Source organism: Scleropages formosus, chromosome 9, assembly GCF_900964775.1.
Source record: "Scleropages formosus chromosome 9, fSclFor1.1, whole genome shotgun sequence".
Classification (NCBI taxonomy): domain Eukaryota; kingdom Metazoa; phylum Chordata; class Actinopteri; order Osteoglossiformes; family Osteoglossidae; genus Scleropages; species Scleropages formosus.
In genome coordinates, this window is record NC_041814.1 from 17030586 (window position 1) to 17056496 (window position 25911).

Sequence of the window (25911 nt, forward strand, 5' to 3'; positions counted from 1 at the left end):
GTGATAGATCAGACTGTTGATCCTCTCCTCGTTTTCCACCCCCACAAATGCCAGTGGCTTACAGGAAGCTGACTGTTGAGAAATCTTGAGTGAAATGTGTAGGGTTGCAGGAATCATTGTCTTAAGCTGTCTCGTCAGCCATTTATCAGTTGACCTGGAGGCTTTCCTTCATGCCTTGATCATACGTCACTGGCCTGTTTGACTTATAATGGTTCTCATTCAATTGTCATTGGGTGAAAGCAAAATGTATTGCCAACACATTTCTGTGTTTCTCAAAACTGTTTGTTGTTTTTGGTACGATTTGAAAATCAGCTTATAGTAGTGAAATTAAAATTATGGTACCACAATGGACTGCGATGGGTACCAGGCATCCTCCAGTCAGGTCCAGTGGGTTGATAGTTCATATTGAATATTATATATTTGTTTCAATTACATTTAAAAGCAGAGGAACGGTAAATCAAACATGTCATGCTGCTCTCAATAAATCGATGTTGCCACATAACAGCTATGTTCCAGTTTAGCTAAGCTGATTAAATGCTGCACTTTCAAGATTCAACCATCTAACCAATCTGCTTAAAAATACACAAAGCTACTAATCTCTGAATCCAGTCTAGAAATCATTAACTTGCAAAAGTCTATATAACCAAAACCTTTGTCCTTTAGGATAAAACACCAGAAATTGTCAATGCCTCTACGGCACGGTAGTTTTATAAAGATGCAGGTAACTAAAAGATGTCTCATTTTTTCCTTATGTATATACTTCACTGCGGTTACAGCAAGAAAAGGTAAGAAAATGTCTTACTTCTTCTAACCAATTTATATTGTTCTGGACAAAATGTGAATGAATTCCAATTATTTTTCAAAATGTTGTATTTGATGAATTTTGAAAAGTGGAAAAATTTCAAAAATATATTGCTCTGAGCTAGCAAAATGTGTTTCTTCCCTATCAGTCTGCACACTTTACAATCAACAAATTATTTATTATTCTGTCATCTTTATTACATCTTTTCCAGATTGCGCTAGTAAGAAAATTCCTCGAGGTGGAAACTTTGAGTTCCCGGCAGATATTGCGGACACTATCAATGACAAGGAACAATTGAGATTTTCATGCCAAATAGGCTATACTGGTATGGTTAGGTTCACTTGTGAAGATGGTTCTTGGATCAAAAATGGACGGGGCTGCCATCGTAAGAATAAGCAATCATCTAACAATTTCAGAATATTTTACTGCTCCTGCTATTTCATCATTATATTGTACACTGTCTCTTTTTTTTCTTTAGCAAAGCAGTGTGGTCATCCTGGTGATACACCCAATGGTGACTTCACTCTTACAAAAGGAGAGGATTTTGTATTTGGATCAGAGGTTCAGTATACTTGCAAAAAAGGGTATAAATATTTACTCGTAACATCTAAGTTGTAACTTTCTTCCTTAGTATTTTCATTGTATCATGAAGCCTATTGTGTCTATTCATGTGGCCAGATATAACTTCATTAGTGTAAATTATCATTTGATTACACTTAATTATTTCATAACAAAACTACAAATTTGATGCCTATTTTTACAAATATTATGTGGAGACACTTTGAATAATAAGTGATATTTTGAGAATATATGTAATAAGTAAGTAAAAAAAGACTGATTTCCAAAATTAGATTTTTTTACGTTTGCTTCCATGATAAGGTATTCTATTTCTGAGAAGTACAATATTCTCATGTTAATTGTAAGATCTGTAAGATTATTATTGTTTTAGTTGTTACTATTATAAAAAAAAAAAGGTGTGGTATACCTGGCCTGGCTGTTTTCTGTTACAAAACACTGTATAACCTACAATGCATGCAGTAATGACAGCAGTACAATAAACTTTTCAGATATGTAATGGTGAGCCGAGTTAGTCACCGCAGTTGCTTGGACAAAGGATGGGATAATTCTGTTCCTATTTGTGAAGGTACAAAGTAGGAATTTAACTAAAAGTAAAACGCATCAACATTATTAAGTATGATGTTTGCATGAATACTGTTTCTTTAAAATTATGAAAGATTTTTAAATGTGCCACAAAATGTTGATTTTTTTATTATTTATCCATGAATTTTTCTGACAATCTGAAAAAGTGTTGCTGTTGTGTGTTTTCATGTGAATGCTTTGCTTGTTTCTCTAATGCAGTGGTGAAATGTGTACCAATTCAATCAAGTGATGAAATGATAATAAGCGGAAATACAGAACAACCTCAGTACAGTGATGTACTACAGTTTGAATGTCGGTCAGATGATCATAAACTCAGTAATCCAGATCAAATATATTGCACTGAAAATGGAGAATGGAGCGGGGACATCCCAAAATGTGAAGGTAAACAAAATGAAAGACATTATGATATATAACTTGCGTAAGTTTTTCCAGAGTAACTAGTCCAGCTGTTTTATCCTTTTTCAACTTCAGGACAAGTTACATTAACTTTCATAAACTGAAATCAGGTCATATTAATTGAATAAGATGAATCCTCAGACTATAAACCCAGCAACATGTACAAAATCCAAGAGACCCAAGTTTTGCATGAGTTAACTGTTGGTTGCAGTCATGGAACTCTAGTACTCTGTGAGTTAAAACAAAGGAATTTTAAAATGCTGCACATTTGCTGTATATAACTGGGAGAAAATGTGTGTTTTCAGGGTCTTCACAAGTTGCTGACTGCAAATACTTTACAATTCAATGTAAACTTTATATGCATTATTACCTGTCCTGGAAAAAATTATGGTATTAGCTATGGGATATTTCATTAATCATTGTTTGTTACAACCTACACAAAGCATAAATAATATGTACTTTTACTAATTGCTGTAGTAATTTCAGTAATGGCTCACTGCATTATAATTATCATTTGTCATGGACGATCAAAAACTAAAAAGCTGTTCACAATTATTTATTCACATTTTATTTCTCTTCTTAAGAAATAAGATGCCAGTACCCTCTCATACAACACGGTAAACCTAGAATTTCAGACACCATCTATAAGAAAAATGACATCCTAAGATTCTCTTGCGAACAAAACTACATACCTGTTGGAAGTGGGACTGTTAGGTGCACAAAGACAGGTTGGAGTCAACAACCACAATGTGAAGGTAACTGTTGTTTTCACTGAAACTGCAATTAGATGTTTTGCTCCTTATTCAGTTTATTAATTACTCAGTTTCGATTATTTGTGCAACATATGTAAAAATGTGAAATATACAATAGTGTGTAACTGAAGTATTATCTTAGTGTGTTTTCACTCATTAGGACTGAAAACACTATTACTGCTCTACAACTTTACCTTCTGAATGTAACTTAATTATGATCTTTACAGAACAGACATGCAGTGTGCTTTACAGAAGCGATGTGGATGAAAAATCCTTCACACAGTCTAGTTACAAAACTGGAGAAAAAGTTTATTTCACTTGCAAAGGAGGATACAGAAAAAAAGAGAATACAGACTACATCACATGCACAGAAGGTGTCTGGGAGCCAAGAGATATGTGTGAAGGTAAGAGGTTTTTAGGCAAAAAACCTGTAGATTTCTGTGTTTGATCTGTCATAAAACACTATTCTCAGAAATGGTGCAAGGAGGTAGATGTTGATCATATTTTGATTACATAAATTTTAATATATATGTATATATGTTATTTCGGGGGGACGGTGGTGCGGTGGCGCAGGGGGTTGGACTGGGTCCTGCTCTCCAGTGGGTTTGGGGTTCAAGTCCTGCTTGGGGTGCCTTGGGACGGACTGGCGTCCCGTCCTAGGTGTGTCCCCTCCCCTTCTGGCCTTACGCCCTGAGTTGCCAGGTTAGGCTCCGATTCCCCACGACCCCATGTGGGACAAGCAGTTCAGAAAATGTGTGTGTGTTATTTCACATTTTTTGTTTGTAAAGCCAGCAGTAGTGTTGAACACAGGATGTGAAGTTAAAATTGTAACAACATGAGGGTTGTGGTTGTCTGGAACCTATCCTTGGAAGCACAGGGCCCAGGTTTTTTAATGGCTACAACAACTCATCGTAGGACACCCACACAGAATGTAAATGCACCTCACACACACGTCAGCTGGAACCACTTGTCCCGAGTGGGGTCGCGGTGAGCCGGAGCCTAACCCGGTAACACAGGGATAGGGCTGGAGGGGGACACAACCAGGACGGGACACCACTCCATCACAGACACCCCCAGCAGGACTCAAACCCCATGCCCGCCAGGGAGCAGGCACAGGCCAAACTCGCTGTGCCGCCACCACACCCCCTGTAAAGCTACCTCTTCAGTAATTTATTAACTTGTTTTCAGTCTGTACTGCCTGTTTGAAAGGATCTGAAAATTGATTGTATTTCAACGCAATTTTTTATCTGAAACATGTTATGACATATTTTAATTTTCCCATCTTTGCAGTGATGACTTGCAGTGTGACAGATCAAGATCCATTTGTCGTTGGGAGATCAAGACACTATGACGGACTTTACAGAGTTGAACCATATCAGTACAGGTATAACTGTAAGGAAGGATATGAAAAACCAGACAGATATGCTTATGCACAATGTACAATAAATGGATGGAAGCCAGATCCACTGTGTCAGAGTAAGTTCTTTGATAATATTTATAAAATCCTTTTGCAGCTATATCAAATTTATGTAACAATAATTTTTGTGCAAAGCAAAAAATCAATTGTGAATATTTTGTATCTCATATGTGTGTGTGTGTTTGTGTGTTTATGTAAACAAATGTTTAGTAGTTTCTGCATAACTTTATAATGAAACTAAACATATATGTTTCATATTGAAACATTTTTACTGAAAGTCACAGCTTGATCTTGTCAGACATGTTGCGATATGCAAGGCTGTATCAGTGTTGGAAAGAGTTTAATTTCCTGATTTTGTTTTTTTTTTTTTTATTTATTTGGATGATTTCCATTCTCCTTTCCTATTACCCCAGTTCTGAAATCAGTTCTGGTCCTGTACAAAATTTTATTGAAATCAGAACTGTAAAAGCTGTTTTTTTTACAACATCTATTAAAAACAGGGATAGAAACTTAGTCAATGATGTGAGTACAGTATTCAGAGGCTCTGGACTCATCTAAATATTGGACTCATCTAAATATCTTTGCCTGGATGTGTTATAACTGCCATCCATTCATTCACTTTCAACAACTGTTGTCCTGGACACATCTGGTACAAGGGTAGTGGGGCACACTCAGGACGGGGCACCAGTGCATCACAGGGTAGCCACACAGTCACTTACCCACTCACACACTACAGGCAATTTAGTGTTACCGGTCCACTGAAATGCATGTCTTTGGACTGTGGGAGGAAACCAGGGCACCCAGACAAAACCAGTGCAGAGACATGGAGAACATGGAAAATCCACACAGACTGAAACCCATGTTCTCTCACACCAACAAGGCTCTGTGAGGCGGCTGTGCCACCATTCCGGCTTTGTTATACTTATATTAAACAATTTTCAAAAGAGTACACTGATTAAAAGAGTATTTCAGAATGCTCATTACAAACACAATAGACTGAAAAGATGTGAGGTTCTGACAAATGCCAAGTAGCCACATATTTAAGTATTAGCCCTTTATGTAGTGTCCTTTACACGCAAGAGTTAGACAATCTCAGTGAGCTCCACTACATCACACACTGAAATGTAGATATTAGTAAAATATTAACTTCCCTTGCATTTTAACTCTGTCTTTCACCACAGCATTGAAGGAATTGTTTTATTGGTAGTACAAACAGCTCAAGATTATGTGTGTAGCAGATTGTCTAGTTTTTTACAGCTGCAGTGCTACATACCTCAGTAAGATGATATCAATGTATCACTACAAACAAAAGAAAACAAAACTTTATGCAATGTGCACTGACATCATTATGATAATTTTTAAAAAAAAAAAAAAAGTCTTGTGGGGTTTTTCCTGCTCGAGCAGTGTTTTCCTGTTCTGCTTTTAAATGAAAGGAGGCCAATAGTTGTTTCAGTTTAGGTACCTGACTCAGTTCCAAAGCTGATGCCAAAGAAGACAATAAATGACTTAGATTACTACTTTATCCAGAGAATGTCCTTATAATACTCTTTTCCTGTATTTTTCAGCAAAAGAAAAATTGTGTAATAAACCTCCGATAAACCAAGGATATATCTATCCAGTTAAAACCACTTACAATAATGAAGAAATTCTATATTATGCCTGTATTACTGGTTATAAACCTACAACAGAAGGATGGTGGGGACACATAACATGCACAAATCGAGCATGGTCGCATAATCCCAAGTGTATTGGTAAGGAAATAAATCTATAAACTCATGTTTTTCATTTTGTTAAATACATTAATACACAGGACAAAGTATAAATTTTAAGCATTTTAACATATTGAAACAACTCAAATTTAAATAATAATAAATAATATACTTTCCCAGTATGTATTTTAGCTCCAAAACTTTGAGTGCAATTTATACATTTGGACACTCACCGAGTTTACAATTGATAAACAATGTAAAACACTGATAAACAAAGCTACATGTTGTCACTTTTTTGTTCTGGTTCATATATAATTTCAGACGAAATGAACTGTGGCATTCTACCACCGATTGTTAATGGAAGGTCATGGGGAGTCCAACGTGATGAGTATTCAAATGGAGAAACTGTACACGTTCAGTGTAACACTGGGTACGAGCAGGTACGCCGCAGTGCAGAATGCCTGAACGGAAACTGGATATTACCAGAATGTACAGGTGAGTACCTTTGATTAAGGCTATTTTCATAAGTGGTGTCCTGCAATTATATTGAAAATGAAAAGGTTATCAGGCTAGGTAATAAAAACATTACAGTGGAGAAATGTTACTGTTAACAGTAATTCTTTAAGTAGCTCGTATCTTCTGTCAAGGCTTCTGTCAAAAGCTACCTACAATGATCCACCCTTTTATTCAGCTGGATCGTTTTCACAGCTACAGTATAATTCAGTTTAACACAGCAGGAGTAGCAAACCACAAAATATGTAGTATGGAATAATTTTAGGCCACTCAGATACATAAATTTTCCACTTTTGCTTTGTGCTCAGGTTTTTCTCACTTATCTCCCAGTACTTTGCACTAGTGTCAGTCTCCACTTGACTCTCTAGCCTGATGCTGCAAAACACCCAACAAAAATACAAAAAGCTGCACATTTGTTTTACTGTAGGCATTTGGTTTATATCTCACTTTTCACAAGGGCCAAGTCTTCCTTTGAGAAATAAAATCACTTAAAGAGCTTCATTTTTTAAGCAGTAGAATGTCAAAATTTGTAGAAGAGTGAGATTTGCAAATAGTTAACAAGGAGGCTAAGAATAAAATGAATAGCTAATGCCAATAATAGTTAATAATGCTGTCAATAATCTCTGAAGCTGTATAACTTTGCTGCTAAAAGTTTTTTTTTTTTTTTTAAATTTGGAATATTGTAATAAACAGGGGCTTATCGGGTCTGGGCTAAGTGTGAGGTAACAATGGGGGAACTTATAATTTTAATTATATTCATGACATATGATTATAAAAATCAAAACAATTGCACAGAAAATATAATCATATAAATATTGATTATATTTTTGTATCAAATATAAATCTGGGAAATCACTTTCTTTTACAAAAAGAAAAAAGGAAAAACTCAGATGTCGAGAACATACAAGTGAAACACAGGACACAGAAGATGCTGAATTTTTATTTCTTGGCAAAATACATTTCTTCATGTATACACTGTGTAAACTGATTTTATTGTCTCTGACAAGCAAAGGACCAGTCAATATCATGATGAAGTCCTGCTTCAGCACCAAAGTAGTTTTTAGAATTGTTAAATCAGAGATTCTATCCATTTAGCAGTAAAGCTGTGTTTCTAGGCACTTTCATTGTGTACTCCTCTGCTCTGCGGCTGTAGCTCTCTAACCATTTTATGTATTTATCATTCAACACATTGAGGATTTTGTCACCTTTTTAATTAGTGTCGGTTTTTGTCCTTCTTTTTGTGTGTTACAGCTGTGAAATGTGAACCAATTAAACGAAATGAAGAACTGATAATGAAAGGAAATTTCACACAACCTCAGTACAACGATGTGATTCAGTTTGAATGTCAGTCTGAAGATCACAAAGTCAAAGGATCAGATCAGATCCGTTGTACTGAAATAGGTGAATGGAGTGGACCAATCCCAGAATGTGAAGGTAATTTTAATTATGCACATTTTCTCGCAAATCATGAAAAATATTTCAGAACATCTAGTTTGAGAACAGTTTTTAAAATATTTACGTACATGTAAACTTAGAGTAACATTTTGTTTGCATAATGCAATCATTAAGTTTGAAAATACTATTTCCCATTCATAATATATTCAGTTTTCTATAGGTTTTTAAGTAACACATAAAAATATTGTAGTGTGCCTCAGTTACCCCAATCCGCTCTATCATGGCTCTAACACTGTTAGGCCACCTGTATTTCACCATAACCAGATTCACTGCAGATATTTGGGGAATAAACCCTATACAGTCCAACAACAGAACAGCGGATTTTGTGTGTGTGTGTGTGTGTGTGTGTATACAAAATGCATGTTCACAAGAGCCATGTGTGTAAATCTATAGCAGTTTGCATTACATCAGTCAATCAGAGCAAGCCTAATACATGGCCCAGGCTCAGTGCCTCCGTCTCTCAAAGTTTGCAAATAAGTCTCTTCTTTGCAAGTTTTCCTGTTCTTATTATATCAGTGTGTTATTTTAATAAATGATTTTTTGCTTGTATTGTTTTTGTCTGTAATACATACATATGTTAATATTAATTTACAGTACATTTTCATATTATAAAACATTGTGTATAGACAGATTTGTATCTCATTTAAAAAGTTAAAAAATGCACTCAAGGAGAAGAGGGAGAGGGTGCAGGAGCAACTTCATTCAACATATTTTTATTTATTATTGCTATACTAAACTTTCACAGAAACTATCCAGTGAAAAAAATAGTTACATGCCTATTATTCAACTTTTTTGATGATTAGAGAAAGGTGAGCAGATGTTGACAAACATGTTTCTGTGATAAATGTGACTTAGTGGTTGGAATTATGAACAATTTCGAGTTACAAACAGACATCCAGTCCCAGTTTTGTTTATAAGTTAAGGTAGGTGTACATCTATGTGTGCGTGCATGTGAGTGTGTGTATAAATTTGCTTCTCAGCCTTCTCTATAGGTATGGGCCACTAATTGTCACTACCATTCACCTAACCAAAACTCTTTTAATGATGCCCCTGACCATCAATAATTAGCATAAACTAAAAAGATGCTTCATATTTACTCATCCTGTAAATGCAGTTTGTTTGCTTGTCTCATAAAGAAATCAGGTGTCCGAAGCCCATCATAGCAAACAGTATACATATTTATGGAAGAAACTTTTACAAGAATAATGATATCCTGAGATTTGTTTGTGAAGAAAACTATACACCTGTGGGAAATGAAAATACCAGGTGTACTAAAAATGGTTGGAGTCAACAACCAAAATGTGAAGGTAAGTATTTTTGCTGCTAGTCCAATAGGGCATTTTGTTAGTTGGTCAAAATTTCATCAGAGGTCTATCTATAAAAAGAGAATATTTTCAAGATACATAAAAACCTTTATTTACAAAATAAAAAACTATATGCTTAAGTATTTTGTATATTTTTTTTACAGGCTAAACCACAATTCTATATATATATATAGTACTGTTATACTGTTAAAATACAATTTATATGAGCTATATATATATATATATAGTTCGTATAAATAGTATTTTAATTTTAAATTGTATTTTTTTTATTATTTTTATTTCATTTTATTTTTTCCATGGTCCTGGAAAATGTTCTCTTTTTTAGGCATCTTAAATCATTAGTCTTTATTTATTTTAATGATGGGATTTATCATACAATTTTTTTAGGCCTGAAATAAATATCCATTCATGAATGTGTATGTGCTGAAAAAAAATCTCATGTCAAGGGTATTTATACAGCATTTATTTAGAAGAAAATAAAGAATAATCGTTAGTGAATTAATGTGAACCTGAATTATAATAAAAATCTGAATCAAATAAAATTGACATGTTTCATAATTTGTGCTTAATCTTTCAAACAGAAACTGGACTACCTTGTAAAGCCCCTCCTCGAATAGAAAATGCAGTAATTATTTCGCCCTATGAGGAGACGTATCTTCATGCATCCAAAGTGACATTTAAATGTCACCCTTTGTTCGGCATTGAGGGGAAAGAAGAAGTTGAGTGCAGAAATGGAAACTGGGCTGTTTTGCCAAGATGCATACGTAAGTACTAATATATCATTGCAAAGAGATTGTTCCAAACATAAATCATAAATGGCTGTATAAAGATAAATCCGGGTTTTTGAGTCTTCATTGGAGTCTAATGCTCTTTTATATTGATAAGGCATGAAGTGTGAACGTCCAGAGCAAAAAATTAACAATGCAAGATTACAGGATGAGCCAAAAGAACAACATGATAATGGAACTCATGTTCACTATAAATGTGATGAAACATTTATTCACACAAATGGAACAGCAGCAATATGTAAAAATGGACACTGGAGTTATCCTTTTTGCATCAGTGAGTATTGAACTGTCAAATTAACAATATGTTAAATCTTCAAAAAATACGTAAAACAACTATATTAAGTTATCTACTGGCTGCAAAATAAATTTAAAGAAATTCGGCAGAATAATTAGTCACTGGCTATGTAAATAAAACTGACATTTTTGGTAATGTGTGGAAAGATATTCCAAAGATGGGCCATCTCTAAAGTCTTACTAATATGTTGTAGGCTGAGTAATATCTCTAAAGGCTGTCTCAGACCTTGCATCTTGGTGTGGGATGAATGTGCTTCCTTTGTTTTTGTTCTTCAAACTTCGTTATTGCCAAAGGTGTTTATTAAAGTGCCCAAGTAAAAGAGAAAGTAGAATGATATATACCACAATTGACATTTGCCATCAAGAGCACAAAACATGTATATGTAACAACTTCACCTCTTTTTCTTGAGCAAAAGTGCCCTTTAAATAGCCTCCCGTTGTTGTTATAAGAAGGATTGAACCATTTTCTCCAAAAAGGGTTATCAATGATACTGAAAAAAACTCAAAACAGTGATTTAAAGATGTTCATTCACAGTCAGGCATAAATACCTTTTTATCCTACATTACCATTTTCATAAAACACAATGATGAACAAAAACCAGTTCATGACAAACTTCCCCAGTAATTTGCTTTCCCATTTCCATCCCACTGAACCCTAGAACCTTAACCTTTTTAGGCCACTGGGCCTCCTCATTCTTCTCCTGCCCCAGAACTATGACGGACCTGTTGTGTCACACCGAGTTACATATCAATGATCGATTTTAACCTGGCAATACCATGTATTTTAGGGGAGAGTTTAAGATATTCCTGGGATATATGCTGGCTTCTACAGTACTGCTTCATGTAGAGAAGTCAGGTACCATTGGAAGGACAAGTTCTTCAGTCTTTTACTCAACCAGTTTAGTGTAAAGCAAGCAGTCTGTTTGGCATAGTGTGTCACAAGTGTCCAGTTGAGCAGGGTTATGATTGGAGGACCCCGATAGAAAATTTGGAATTTATCTATCCAGTATCCATAACCACTTGTCCGACACATGGTCACTGTGGTATGGAGCATATCCCTTAAATATAGGGCAGAAAGCAGGGCAGAGCCATCGCAGGGCACTCACACACACAAAGAGTAATTAGTGGGGAATTAGCATACTAAAGATTATACGGAATGAAAAAGTTCTTGCAACTGATTGTATGTTTTGCTTAGGAAAAAACTACTGTGATAAACCTGATTTAAAAAATGGGAAGTTCATACCTGAAAAAGAGACATATAATAACGAAGAAGAAATTGAATATGTATGTCACAAACCATATGACAGTATCCCAGCTGGTTCTGTAACCTGTCAGAATGGACAGTGGAGTGAGAAAGTGGAATGCAAAGGTATGTTTTTATAGCCACAAAGCAGATCACCTACATTTCCCTAACCCTAACATCTGTGTGTGTGTTTATTGCAGTCTGATAACCATACAAAATATCTCTCACACACGCACACACACACACACACTTTCAGAACCGCTTGTCCCATACAGGGTCACGGGGAACCGGAGCCGACCCGGTAACACAGAGCGTAAGGCCGGAGGGGGAGGGGACACACCCAGGACAGGACGCCAGTCCGTCGCAAGGCACCCCAAGCGGGATTCGAACCCCAGACCCACCGGAGAGCAGGACTGTGGTCCAACCCACTGCGCCACCGCACCCCCTTACAAAACATCATTGTACTTTAAAGACATCACTTGGCTGCCTGAAGAATGTCTGCATAACTGAACTAGTATAATCCATCATTTAAAAAAATTGTGTGGTGAAAAATTTGGTAGCTGAAGAGAGTCAATGATGATTTTTATAATTGTTCTATCAATGAGAAGGGGTGTGGTGGTGCAGCGGGTTTGACCGGGTCCTGCTCTCTGGTGGGTTGGGGCTTCGAGTACCGCTTGGGGTGTCCTGTGATGGAGTACCGTCCCATCCTGGGTGTGTCCCCTCCCCCTCCAGCCCCATACCCTGTGTTGCCAAGTTAGGCTCCGACTCACCGCAGCCCCTCTTGGGACAAGCAGCTTCAGACTGTGTGTGTTGTATCAATGACAAAATGTTTTCCTTTTTGCCTGACTGTTTTGTCCAAGGTGATTTATAATGTTATACTAATTTACCCATTTAGGCAGCTTCATAATTTTCACTTGGTAGTTCAGAGTCATTTTTACAACTAGTACTGATACATATGCAAATCTGGCAGTAGTTTGGTTCATTGCTGTTTTCCTCCATTTCAAAAGGTAACAAATCATCTGCAGGGCAATTCAAAGGAATTCTGGAATGTCTGGACATTCTATATTAAGGGGGAAAAGTGCTACATAATGACACCTCTACAATATTGCAGCCTTTTGACCTTTTGCCCTTGTTTTAATATATGTAGTATTTAATATGTTTTTTCCTCTTCCAAAACATCCAGCAAAACGTTTATCCTGCAAAGAGCTTCCAACAATAGAAAATGGGGACAGAATTTCTGAAAAACAGGAAGGCGACCTGTATAAAGAAGTTACCTTTCAGTGTCCCAGGTCTTATAAACTGGAAGGCAAAGAAATTGTCAGATGCAGGAATGGAAACTGGGAGGAACTCCCAAAATGTTTAAGTAAGTAAATGACTTTTGTTTGTATTTTATTTCCGGACATTGTCATGCAGCATGTGTAATCATTTTGTCTGTTTTTTCTTCATTAGAACCTTGTGCGATAGAAAACATACCTGAAAAGCATCATCTTGAGAAATTACCTTCCACAGTATATGTTGAAGAAGGGAAAACATATAGATTTACATGTAAAAGTCGATATTATAAAGACACCTGGTACTGGAGTACGAATGTTGAAGGGATTTGCAAAAATGGACATATGGAATTTCCAACATGTAAGTAAAATTATGTACCGTAAATAAAAGCTATTACAGTAAATTAACGTTTTAAAAAGCACAAATGCTAATGCTCAGTAAAGGGCTTTTGCCAACACTTTGATAATTTTCTGTTTCCCTAAATTGACTGAAGAGCAGTTATAGTCCGTAATAGTGTCATTACATTGTGCAAACAATTCTTTTCGGATTGTTTATTGCATTTGAAAGTAAAATCTTGTTCCTCAACCCCAGTCAAGAAGCAAATGTTTAACATATTAATAAAGTGGAATGTCTGCAGTAATAATTGTTATAAAGCAGTTTAGGAAAGCTGGTTTCAAACATATGAGCTTAAAATATAAAACAACAAACACGTATTTGCCAAAATAAAGGCAACATATGATCAAATGAGGGGGAGCAGCGGGCTTGGTTGGGTCCTGCTCTCTGGTGGGTCGGAGGCTCGAGACCCTCTTGGGGTGCCTTGCGACGGACTGGCATCCCGTCCTGGGTGTGTCCCCTCGCCCTCCAGCCTTGCGCCCTGTGTTGGCGGGTTAGGCTCCGGTTCTCCGTAACCCCTCTTAAGACAAGCAGTTGTAGATTTTGTGTGTGTGTGTGTGGTTCTAAATTTATGAGCTTAATATATAAAATAACAAACATGGGTTTGTCCTAAAATAAAGGAAACATATAATCAAATGAAATTTTCATTCAAATAATATTCACATCCTTCAAGGGCACCACTAATTTTGGACTTTATTAAACACTATGAAGTCAAGGCTTGTTGAAGTGTGAATAATTCAAATTGCATTTCTTACAAACATTTTGATTTTACCACAAAAATCTGTTCCTTCTCCTTACAGGTGTACAGGGGTAAAGATAGACATCTACACATAGGTAAGTTTCTGTAATCCTTATATAACTTTAAGAATTCAGTTTTGTCTACTGTCTACAAACTAGTCAATTTATCAGGAAATATTTACCAGGATTTTCTTCCAGCTCCCTTAACCTCTTCTGTGTTCTGACCAGCTGCCTTAGACTGCATGTTTTCCATGATCTTCAGTCATATAATGAGATAAATGAGATAGAAAAGCAAAGGGTTTGTGCTTATTGCCAGGCAAGTAAAACATGCTCGGGTTATTTTTTCATACTTCGTGCCAGCTCATTGTTCACTTTACTGATTGGAAATGTTTCAGAAATACTGTATGAATAATGTGTTTTCAGATGGAGGACTTTGGTGAATGATACTGTTTTCAAGTTTGCAGTAATTAAAATGTCAGTGTTGGTGAACTTCAAAAATTTACTTAAGCTGGCTGAGACAAAGTGAAAATACTGACATTAATAAAGTGGAATGTCTGCAGTAATAATTGGTATAAAGCAGTTGACAATGATGAATGTGCAATATTTGACATTCATAACTAGCATTTAATGCTCTTCGTAATCTTTTTCTCAGGTTTGTTAGCATATGAAAAGAAGACACAGATGGCATACCTATAAGAATATTGTTTATGGGAGAATTAAATTGTATGTGCATCTCATGTTTGTGTGTTGATGTTGTATTTACATATTGCACGTGTGTGTTTCTTGTCAGATTATTTAGAATTTTTCTTTACATTTATGAATACCATGTCAGAAACATAGACAGTGGACTTGTCCATTTGACAAAAATTTTCCCATTATATTTTGTAGTCTACAGGAGCAAAGAAAAACGTATTTCCACTCCCATTTTTCCCAAACATCACCGAAGCTTCCACTTTCTAACAGTTTAGTACAGTGTTCTGTTCTTTAAAGTACAGATTCGACAGGATGGGTTTTACATTTTGCAGTTTTCAGTGTGCGTATAATTGGACTTTAAAGAAAATATTTTGAACGCTATTGAAATTGTCAAGTACTCACAGCCCCTTGGGTGATGCGAGAGGACGTGGGTTCGATCCCCGCTCAGTCTGCGTGGCGTTTGCATGTTCTCCCCATGTCTGTATGTGTTTCCTCCGGGTGCTCCGGTTTCCTCCCACTGTCCAAAAACATGCTGTTCAGGTTCCCCCCATATTGTGTGAGTGACAGAGAGTGTGTTTCACTGATGTATGGATGAGTGATAGATTGTAAGTAGTGTATCTAGCGGTGTAAGTCACCACGGTGAATAAGGTGTGTGGGCTGATAACACTACATAGAGTTCATTGGAAGTCGCTTTGAAGAAAAGCATCTGCTAAATAAATAAATGTAAATTAAAATGTAAATTATTTCCGTGACTCAAATTATGAAAGACAAAAATTCTATTGTTTAGAAAGTCTTAGTCAAATTATATTTAAAAATAATTTTGAAATTATTTTCTGAATACACAAGAAACAAGTGCTGTGAACAGTTCCCTCCATTAAAAATGTCTTTTTAGACATTATAAATAAAGTGTTTAAATTTAAAGTAATCCATTAGCTATTCCAGATCTGAATATTAGCACAAACACCTTAGATACTCTTAATGTGAATGCCTGTGCTTGGAAACTTTCATAGTTCACACACTTAGATATTTAGAGCTGTTCTCTTGAACACTGTCTTTGGATCATGTCTGGATAATTCCTACAGACCACAGGGTGGTGCGTTCTTTCAACGGCTGCCGTTTTCCGACTTATTAGACACACAGATGTCTTATTCTAAAGCATTTTCCCAAGATGCCATTTTAGCTGTGTTTTTCATTGTAACAATCCTGCGATTCCGCACCAGATTTTACTCAGACTTAAAGCTGTTTTTGCAAACTGGAGAAATTTTGCCTTTTAATGGAATTTTGCTTCTCTCGATGCTGGCAATTTCATACTCATGTTGCTATCTACCAAATTCAGTTTTGGTTTATATTCTTTTTTGCTCTGTCCTTTTTCCAAATTTATGCAACATTAACGACTTACTGCATTTACTAGTCTTGTTTGTTAAATGCTGCACTGGTAGCCTCTGAAATATATTTCTGAGTCTTGTTTCATTATTGTCAAATAACTTACAAATAATTAACAGTAAAAAACTTACCATTAAATACTGGATTTCCCTTGTCACTATTTCGTTTTCTGTGTCTGGTACTAGTTCTTGTGAGTAGTTCATAAATGTTTTAGGTAGGATCATGATAATGCCTGCTTGCTGTGGTTATGCTGTGAAATCACACAAGGATAACCTGCAAGATTCTGCCACATGCAACATCCAAACTCTCAACTGACTTTCTGTTGTGTAGTTGAAGTAGAAATGTGAATAACAGCACTGCAAACTTAAACGAGAAAAATTCATAGCTGTTTTCTAGATGGTTAGCATAGATATTTCATCTGGGTTAATGTATGTATTTCAAGACCTTACCTATCCTGTATATTCCACTTGTAATTACACTCTAACGTATAATTACATTTTTCCACCGCTCTTGAGTTATGACTTTAATAATTTTCATTAGGAACATAGATTACTGGATTTTTATTTCAAATTTTACAGCGGTACAATAAATTTTGATTATGTCTAATTTAATTTGAGGGCGGCATGGTGGTACAGCAAGCAGTCCTGCTGTCCCACAGTGCCTGGGTCTTTGGACATAGATTTAAATCAGGCTCAGTCTGTAGAGAGTTTGCATGTTCTCCCCTGTATTTGCATGGGTTTCCCTTGCCTATGGGGAGAAAATGCAAATTTCACACCCTGCAAGCAGCTCAGGAGCTATGAGGCACCTCAGTGTCCTACCTACCCATTCATATAGTAGAGTAATTTTTACTGGAGTAATGCAGGGTAGCGGGGGCGTGGTGGTGCAGTGGGTTGGACTGGGTCCTGCTCTCCAGTGGGTCTGGGGTTTGAGTCCCGCTTGGGGTGCCTTGCGACGGACTGGTGTCCCGTCCTGGGTGTGTCCCCTCCCCCTCCGGCCTTACTCCCTGTGTTGCCGGGTAGGCTCCGGTTCCCCGTGACCCCGTATGGGACAAGCGGTTCTGAAAATGTGTGTGTGTGTGTGTGTGTGTGTGTAATGCAGGGTAAGTTCCTTGATCAAAGAAATTCCAATAACAAGTGGAATGCAAACCTGTGCTTCTCAATTCCATGACAATGAGACAAACTGCAGTGACACCTTCTGAGTACAGTATACCTGTGTAGTTTTCAGCCTATGTATTATAAGCAGCTTTGAACAAAGAATATAAATATGACCTTCATGCTGAAAGATTAGTCTGTCATTAAGTAAATAATTGTCAAGCCCACACCAGAGGACCACACCTGCTTCTGATCAAGGGAAGGGCTATATAAGGACCGCTCCAATGCACCGGTTTGCGGAACCCTGTTGAACAATCACAACAGCCTCACGAACCACAACTGTGCCTCCTTGCCTTCCTGTTTTCCTTCCCTGTGCTTACCCTGTACACCCCTTGTTTCACTCTCCCGGCTTCTGACCTCCTGCCTCGTCTCTCGAACCCTGTCTTTTGGATCTTCCCTGTTATCAACGAACGCACTTCGGCGACACCTTGCTTATCCTGGACCACAACTCTGCCTACTAAATAAATGGCTCCAACCCTTGGGTCTGACTCGCCATGAAAATAATGTTCAGAGGGAGGAACGGTGGCTCATACTCTCAGCCTCTGTGCAAGGACCCCAGTTGAGGGCCACTGCCACTGGTGTAGGTATGCGACCGGCAGGTGATGGTTGCCATGAGTTTCCAGTTATCATTACAGGCACATTTGTGAGGTCAGGCATTGCCCTGCTGAATAAAACTTCTAAATAAGTCACCTTCCAGGAGATTACAATGCCATCAGATGAATCTACTAGGCATTACAAAGGCACTCATGATCTCTCAAGCCAAACTGTAGGATGTCATAAATAGATAAATTAAAAAACTTTCAGTGCATGTTCGATTTTGTTACATATATGTGCAAAAAACGTAGGCCAGTCCTCCTTTCCTTCTGTAGGTCTACTGAAAAATACCCTTGCATTTCAGTGTCATTTGTATTATTTAATTGTTGTTTCAAATGCGCAAGAGCCAGGCCACTTTAAAACAGATATTGCATTCAGACTTAGGATGTGTCAAATACATGTTTAAAGAGATATCTTTTGATTTACTTTGTTTGCTCAGCTGTCACTAACTAGTGCATTTTGTAAATGCAAAATGTGATGAATTTTGCCTTAATAAATGCGCCAGTTTAACGTGATGACAGATGAAAGAAATTTGGTTTACTATACCACAGTTGCGAAATGGCCACATGGGTACAGCAGGAGGTTCCCATGCAAAATAAGGTCTTTATTGCAAACAAACTAAAGCTAACAAACTGGTGATGAAGACCCACTAAGGTCCAGGAAAATTCTATTTCAACAGAACACAACACCAGCAACGGATATGTGCAAAGCGGTCCAGGTCCAGGTCCAGTCAGCTACAGATACTCCTCCTGCTCCCCATCTATACTCTCCCAGTCTACCCACTAGCTGTCTTAAATGGTATTGCTGGATTATGGTGGAAAGATTATTATATGGTGGAAAGAAACAAGCTAACTTTGCTTAAGAATCACACGTCTGCAACTATGTCTCTCTTTCTCCTAATGTAATGTACAAATTGTATTTCTCTGAGATGTATGTCGCATTGGAAAAAAGCATTTGCTAAATGAATAAATGAAAAATGTAATTATCTTCACAGTCACTTGCAGCTAGTTCTCATGAACTTGAATTAGTATGGGGCAGGTTTAGGGGATTTGTCCTCAAAGTTTATCCCCACCCCTGCCAAGGCTCTACTACCCATAGTTCACCCTTAATGCAATGCATCATTATTACAATTACTAATATCTGTTAATCTGTCATTAACAACTGCATGTATTGTATAATGCAGGGTTGTGACGGTCCAGAGCCTGTTCCAGAAGCTCAAGGGGTAAGGCTCTTAGAGAGTATACCCTGGACAAGATACTAGTCCATCACATAGTAATCACATTCACTCATACATGCACACATTAAAGACAATTTCGAGTCAGTGATTGACCTGAAAAACATCTTTGGGCTGTGCTAGGCACCTGGAGGAAATTGAGGAATGACAGGGAGATATCTGTTCATCAGACCTTTTATTCCAGTATTGTGCAACTGAACATCTCAAAGGTTTTCCAAGTGCTGCAGTTCAACAGAGGGAGCACTTGTGTTTGGATATAAAATCCCACGGAAGTCCAAAAACATTTTTACAGAAACTTCATGATTCCCTTAATCGGAATTGTTTCTCTCATGCTATTTTGTTTATGCATCATGATGAATTCAAAATTTTAGTGAAGGTCCTGTGACATTTAATTGCCTGCGCAAACATAGATATGAATGTTTGTAAACACACACATACACTTCATTACATACAACACCACACACAAACACAAACTCTCTCTCTCTCTCTCTCTCTTATCTTTCTCACACACAAATGTACACAATGACTAAAAGCACAGTCAGTGCATGTTGAGGCTGGTATATTTGCTATCACTGTACATTGTTTCACACACAGCCTTTAACTTTAAAACTGGAATTGTAAAATACCTATCTATTTCCAAGTAAAAATAATTTTTCACAATGAAACAGAAAATTGTAATTCTGTATTTAATTTTCTTGGAATGTGTGCATGCTTTACCATCGACAACAGGTAAGAGACACTTCTTAAAAAGAATTTGAATTTTTACTTTATGATTTCACTTAATGAAATGTGAAGTCAATCTTAAACTGCTCAATTATTATTATTTATTATTGTTATTCTTATTATTGATAATAATAATAATAATATTACAGGTTGCTCCACTCTTCCAAAAGTGCAAAATGCAGATATTCTGCAAGAGTTTCTCAAAGATAGCTACAAAGAAGGAGATGTTCTATATTTTTCCTGTAGAGCTGGTTATGTGTACAGGAAAATTATGTATGAATGTAGAAATCACATATGGAAACTGAACGGTGAAGGAGAATGTACATGTGAGTAACTGGCTTTTACTCATCATTAAATTAAAGAGAATAACTGCTGCAAGATGTAATAGGTTCTACCTCTCTGTGTGTGTCTGTCTATCATTTTTGCACAGTATTAGGGCAGTATTAAATCTTAAAGATAATAAAGACCTTGTAGGGTTTTGCCATTCTTGCTATTGTAAACTATCTAGTTAGAATACATGTAATAATTATACTGTAACACGGTATGATGGTGTGGTAAATGCAATGTAATTAAATCATGAGTTTGAAACTGACCAAGTGTTTGCATCAAATGTAATCAAACTGTAACAAAGGTTTATTATATTTTGTGAACAATTCATATATTTCCCTTATCTACTGAAAAATACTAAATCATTGAAAAAATGTTTGTGTGAAAAGTATGTGGTAAATCACACTTAATTTCTAAAGTTTTCCAGAATGTCCATGGTGTTGAAAGTGGTACACAAGTCTGTGAGAACTTACCATATTTTTTGATGGTTCTTAGTAAAATCATGTGAGCTTCCTGAGGACATTGCACATGGCCGCTATGAAATAATTGAAGGAACTGACTTTGTCTTTGGAACAGTGATTAAATATTTCTGTAATGAGGGGTATGTAGCAGATCTACCTTGTTCTATTTTACTGTTTATATTGAAGTTATGAAAATTTGTCACAGAAGCCTCTTTCATGGTATTCAAGTGTATAAAACTTGCAAAATCTTAAAAATGATTTTTGCCTGCTTATTTCTGCTAATCAGTACATCTGTCAACAAAACATTTCAATATTCACTGGGTTATATTATAATTTTATTATATAATAATAATAAATAATCATTTGTTGGGTTCTATAAGTTAATTTTCATCACAAAAACAAAAATTGTGTAAATGTACTTCTCAAGGAAAACCCTGCTTACAAGTTTAAGAGACAAAAAATTAAAATACACACATTATCATCTGATTCAGACTTACGAATTATGATAATTTATTGCTTCATTAATTTTTTTACAGATTTCAGATGGTAAGCAGAGAATACACCAGAACATGCCTGTTAGAAGGGTGGAGTAACCGTCAGCCTCAGTGCCAAGGTAGTCAGTCTGCAATAAATGGAACTACTTGTAATTAGTTAAAAATACACACACACACACACACTTTCAGAACCGCTTGTCCCTTACGGGGTCACGGGGAACCGGAGCCTACCCGGTAACACAGGGCGTAAGGCCGGAGGGGGAGGGGACACACCCAGGACGGGACGCCAGTCCATCGCAAGGCACCCCAAGCAGGACTCGAACCCCAGACTCACCAGAGAGCAGGACTGCGGTCCAACCCACTGCGCCACCGCACCCCCTTAGTTAAAAATATTTAACTTAATTTTATTTTTTAATGAATCAAACCCTAAACTGAAATATACCTTTCTTTTTGAATAATTGAGATCAGGCTATACAAGAACTTAACTAACTAAGTCCCTCCTTTGTTACATGCACAGAAGACTTTGTCTGGTAGTGTAATGGTTAGTGCAACTGCCTTTAGACCCAAAGGTTGCAGATTTGAGCCTCTGCTCCACCTCTAGTACCCTTGAGGAAGGTGCTTATCCTGAGTTGCTCCAGTGAAATTACCTAGCTCTATAAATGGGTAAATAACTGTAATCTTAACATTGTAAGTCACTTTAGAGAAAAGTGTCAGCTAAATGAATAAATGTAAATGTAGATTAGGAGACCTAACACCTTCATAGTTGAGTTCTATGGCAGTAGTGATCTATGGGAAGTAAAATTTCCTGTTTTGACATTTTACTCTTCAATTTATACAAGTCCAAACCTAATTTTAAACTATTTACCCTAATACTTAATTTTCTTGTTTCTTGTTCTTTGTTGTTGTTTTCTCTTAAAAAGGAGGAGCTCATGATTTAATATACACTTTTTGTGTTCTTTCTAATTGTCTTGTATTGTCTTGTAACTTTTATAAATCTAATGTAAATCCTTCAAGTGCACCAGTGATGAGGTGCAAAAATTAAACTCAATACAGAATTGAACGAGCCATTTTTATGTCTCAGAGCACTATTCCTTTGATTTAATTTGTTCAGTCTTTATTTCATTTTCAGCATTTTTGAATTTGAGGCATCTGAAAATGTTTAACGAATACATTTTAATTTTTCCTAGCGGTCCGTTGTTCACCCGAAATAAACACAGATGGTCTGATTGTAACTGGATTGCCAGAAGATTCCCACATGACAACTGGGCATGTGTTGCATTTTAAATGTGCCACTACCGGAATGACACTGAAAGGGGCATCAGAAGTTGTTTGCCTATCAAATGGAATATGGAGCAGACCATTCCCTACATGTGAAGGTAAACCTATTTTCTCAAATGAGTAAATGCAAAATAAATAGCAAAACACAGGACAATTATTCTATATGTATGTTGCAGTTGTGTTTTTGAATTCTTAATGCAGTGTGTTTACAGCAAAAGAAATTGTCACACCTAAGATTAATATGAAATTAATCTCATATTAAGTAACGAGGATAAAGAGGTGTGAAGATTTACCATTTTAAAAAGTATGCCTAATGATGAACTTATTTTATACTCTGAAATGACATTTTAACGGGGAATTCCCTACCACCAAAGAGTTAAATGACAACATTCTTTATTTGACAAGACAAGACAAAATTGTAAAATTTAATGTGTAAATATTCTGAAAATAAATCCAGCTCACAACCTGCATTTGGAAAACCATTTTAAAATTTGCCATTTACTTACTAATCAATACAATTTTTAAATTCCAGATAAATTTCCCACATTGATTTTTTTCCCCAGATGTTAACTAAACATTTGTTTCTTTTGTAAGCTTTAACTCCTGCACCAGTGGGTAGACCAGTGGGTACGTATGAAACCAAAAATCATTTCATTTCTTCAGAAATACAAAAAAATCTATAATGAAATCAGCAGTTCACAATTTTGTTAAAGTGAACTGTTGCTCTTCCTTTCCTTGAACTGTGGCAAAACATAGAAACTCAGGTGTAGTGTCACAGTTTGAATTTTTCCCTACTTGACTAAGAAAAAAACCTCTAGACAATTTCGTATAGATTTTCCGAATTTAAGCATCATCTAAAATTAACAAATGTACAATTGAAAGAGTGAGTGCATCAATGAAATAATCACATTTAACAAATAAAAGTGAGAATTGGCAAGTTTTCTAACAGCCTTTTTTACATTTGACCCACACTTCCACACACAAGGCCTTCTTGCATGCATTATTGATTTTAAATCCCCCGCAATATATCAGAAGGGATTAAATGTGAATTATGATTTAACCAACTCTAGTATACTTCCTTTTTTGGGGGGCATTCATACAGGAATGTTTTGTAACACTTGTTTCAGAAGACTCATTTCTAATTCATCTTCAGTTTATTGACAGACAACCTCAAATTCTGCTCTACTATTATTCTCTAGTATAGTATGGAATTCATAGATGATTCAGTATTAGCAACTCGTCCAGACCTTGAAGCAGCAAAATCATTCACAAAGCTCATACATTTGGTCTTTAATTTACGAGCACAATTTGCATGACAAAAGTTTTAAAATTCACAATATCCTTCAAATGTTTTACTGAATAGGTGATGTAAAAAACCTCAGATAAAACTAAAATTAATATATATTTACATTTAGTTAGTTTTTTAGCATATGTTTCCCCAAAGTTACATAAATTACACAAAAAAGTGTATTTTACCAAATTAAATCAATTTTCATAAAGAGGCTCACTGTTTTTGAGCCGCAATGGTGCAGTGGGTTGGACCAGGTCCTGCTCTCCAGTGGGTCTGGGGTTCGAGTCCCACTTGGGGTGCCTTGCGGCAGACTGGCGTCCCGTCCTGGGTGTGTCCCCTCCCCCTCTAGCCTTATGCCCTGTGATGCTGGGTTAGGCTCCAGTTCCCCACGACCCCGTATGGGACAAGCGGTTCAGAAAGTGTGTGTGTGTTTTTGAGCCTATTTTAGAAACTTTAAACAGCGTGATGACGAATGTCTTTCAGTTTGCTTTATTATTTTGCTCTCAATTAAAGCATGATAATAGAATCATACCTTTGATTTAATTACTTATTACCTTTTTTACTATTATTACTTATTAATTCATTTTAAATGATAATTAAAAAATAAAATCACTGCCTTCACTAATTCCTATTTAATATCAACAAGTTCATTCCAATAACATTCGCAGAGATGATCTTATTATAAATCACCAACACTCAAGAACACCAGATGCAACTTGTAAACTATGTATAAACCAGGTGAATTAATCACAATAAAATGCAGTTTGAGTGCAATAATTAATGACCAGAAAACAAACATTTGAAAATAGACAAGTGAAGAAAATACAATTAAAAATAAGTACAAAATTTTATCCTTAAAAATTAACAACCACCCAGTTTTTCCATAGTAACAAAAATTTCTTATAATTATTGAAATTATTATAAGTTCTTATGTTCAAAGAAAGTGATTATTTAGTGTTTTGTGTATGGAATGCAAAAATAACTACTTGTTTTTTATGACAGGAAATACATTCTGTGGGCCACCACCTCAAGTTAGATATGCAGATGTAGTAGGTTTTCAAAAGAATACCTACAGACATGGTGATAATGTTGAATTTCAATGCCAGAATCTTTATACACTTGTTGGTTCAAAAGTTATAAAATGCAACCAAGGAAGATGGACTCCTGAACCAAGTTGTCTCAGTAAGTTCTTCCTTGTGTGCTTCAGAGGTATTATTTCAATTGCATCTCACATAAAAGTGTCAGAGAAGCAATTTATTTAAAAAAAACTTTTTTGCACTCACCAGTAAAATTCAATATGTAATATATATTTAGCCAAAGGTTTATTTCATGTTTTTACTTCTTCTTTCTTAGAACCCTGCACTGTGACGCTTGAAGACATGAATGAAAGGAATCTTATCCTCAGGCATACTTACATGAAAAAGCTTTATGCAAAACACAGACAGCCTATAGAATTCTTTTGCAAGTATGGAACAAGAAAAGCTAATGACATCCCCTTCCGTCAGTACTGTGATGATGGAAAAATGATATTGCCTCTCTGTCATTAGAGCAGCATGTTTATACTCGGTGTATGGTTTAGTAAAAGATGGAGCTACACTGACAAAAATGAATACATAAGCACTTTGTACACATAATATTTGTCAAATTCAGTGAACGAAGCTTCATCCGTTAATCACGCACACACATCATCTGAGCCTCTTGTCCCATACGGGGTCGCGGAGAGCCGGAGCCTAACCCGGCAACACAGGACGTAAGGCTGGAGGAGGGAGGAGACACATCCAGGACGGGACGCCAGTCGATCGCAAGGCACCCCAAGCAGGACTCGAACCCCAGACCTACTGGAGAGCAGGACCCGGTCCAACCCACTGCACAACTGCGTCCACCCCCCCGCCATCCGTTAATCAACAATATCAATATTAAAATAAAATGAACAGGATTTTGTGCAAATCAACTTGTTTTTGAAAGATTTGGTTTTATCTTTACTTAAAATGGACCAGAATATGGCTCTCAGTAATTGGAAGTTT

The 25911-nt window shown here is 36.4% G+C and overlaps 1 protein-coding gene across 1 annotated transcript; it reads left to right on the forward strand.

Moving 5' to 3' along the window:
* Window positions 1-644: 644 nt before the first annotated feature.
* LOC108935381 (complement factor H-like) lies at window positions 645-25625 on the forward strand. The gene is made up of 25 exons (XM_018753952.2): window positions 645-785; window positions 1014-1187; window positions 1281-1386; window positions 1870-1946; window positions 2162-2344; window positions 2944-3114; window positions 3339-3515; window positions 4402-4587; window positions 6094-6279; window positions 6559-6732; window positions 8002-8184; window positions 9342-9512; window positions 10112-10294; window positions 10416-10592; window positions 11808-11981; window positions 13039-13218; window positions 13305-13487; window positions 19965-20042; window positions 20186-20362; window positions 20859-20964; window positions 21361-21437; window positions 22506-22694; window positions 23191-23223; window positions 24890-25069; window positions 25241-25625. The coding sequence occupies exons 1-25, from the start codon at window positions 686-688 to the stop codon at window positions 25432-25434; spliced, it is 3819 nt and encodes a 1272-aa protein (XP_018609468.2). The 5' UTR covers window positions 645-685; the 3' UTR covers window positions 25435-25625.
* Window positions 25626-25911: the final 286 nt, after the last annotated feature.

Coding starts and splice junctions, on each gene's coding strand:
- LOC108935381 (XM_018753952.2), top strand. CDS start 686: ATGCCTCTACGGCACGGTAGTTTTATAAAGATGCAGGTAACTAAAAGA. Junction 10,295..10,415: donor TGTTTTGCCAAGATGCATAC/GTAAGTACTAAT, acceptor TATATTGATAAG/GCATGAAGTGTGAACGTCCA. Junction 10,593..11,807: donor GAGTTATCCTTTTTGCATCA/GTGAGTATTGAA, acceptor TGTTTTGCTTAG/GAAAAAACTACTGTGATAAA.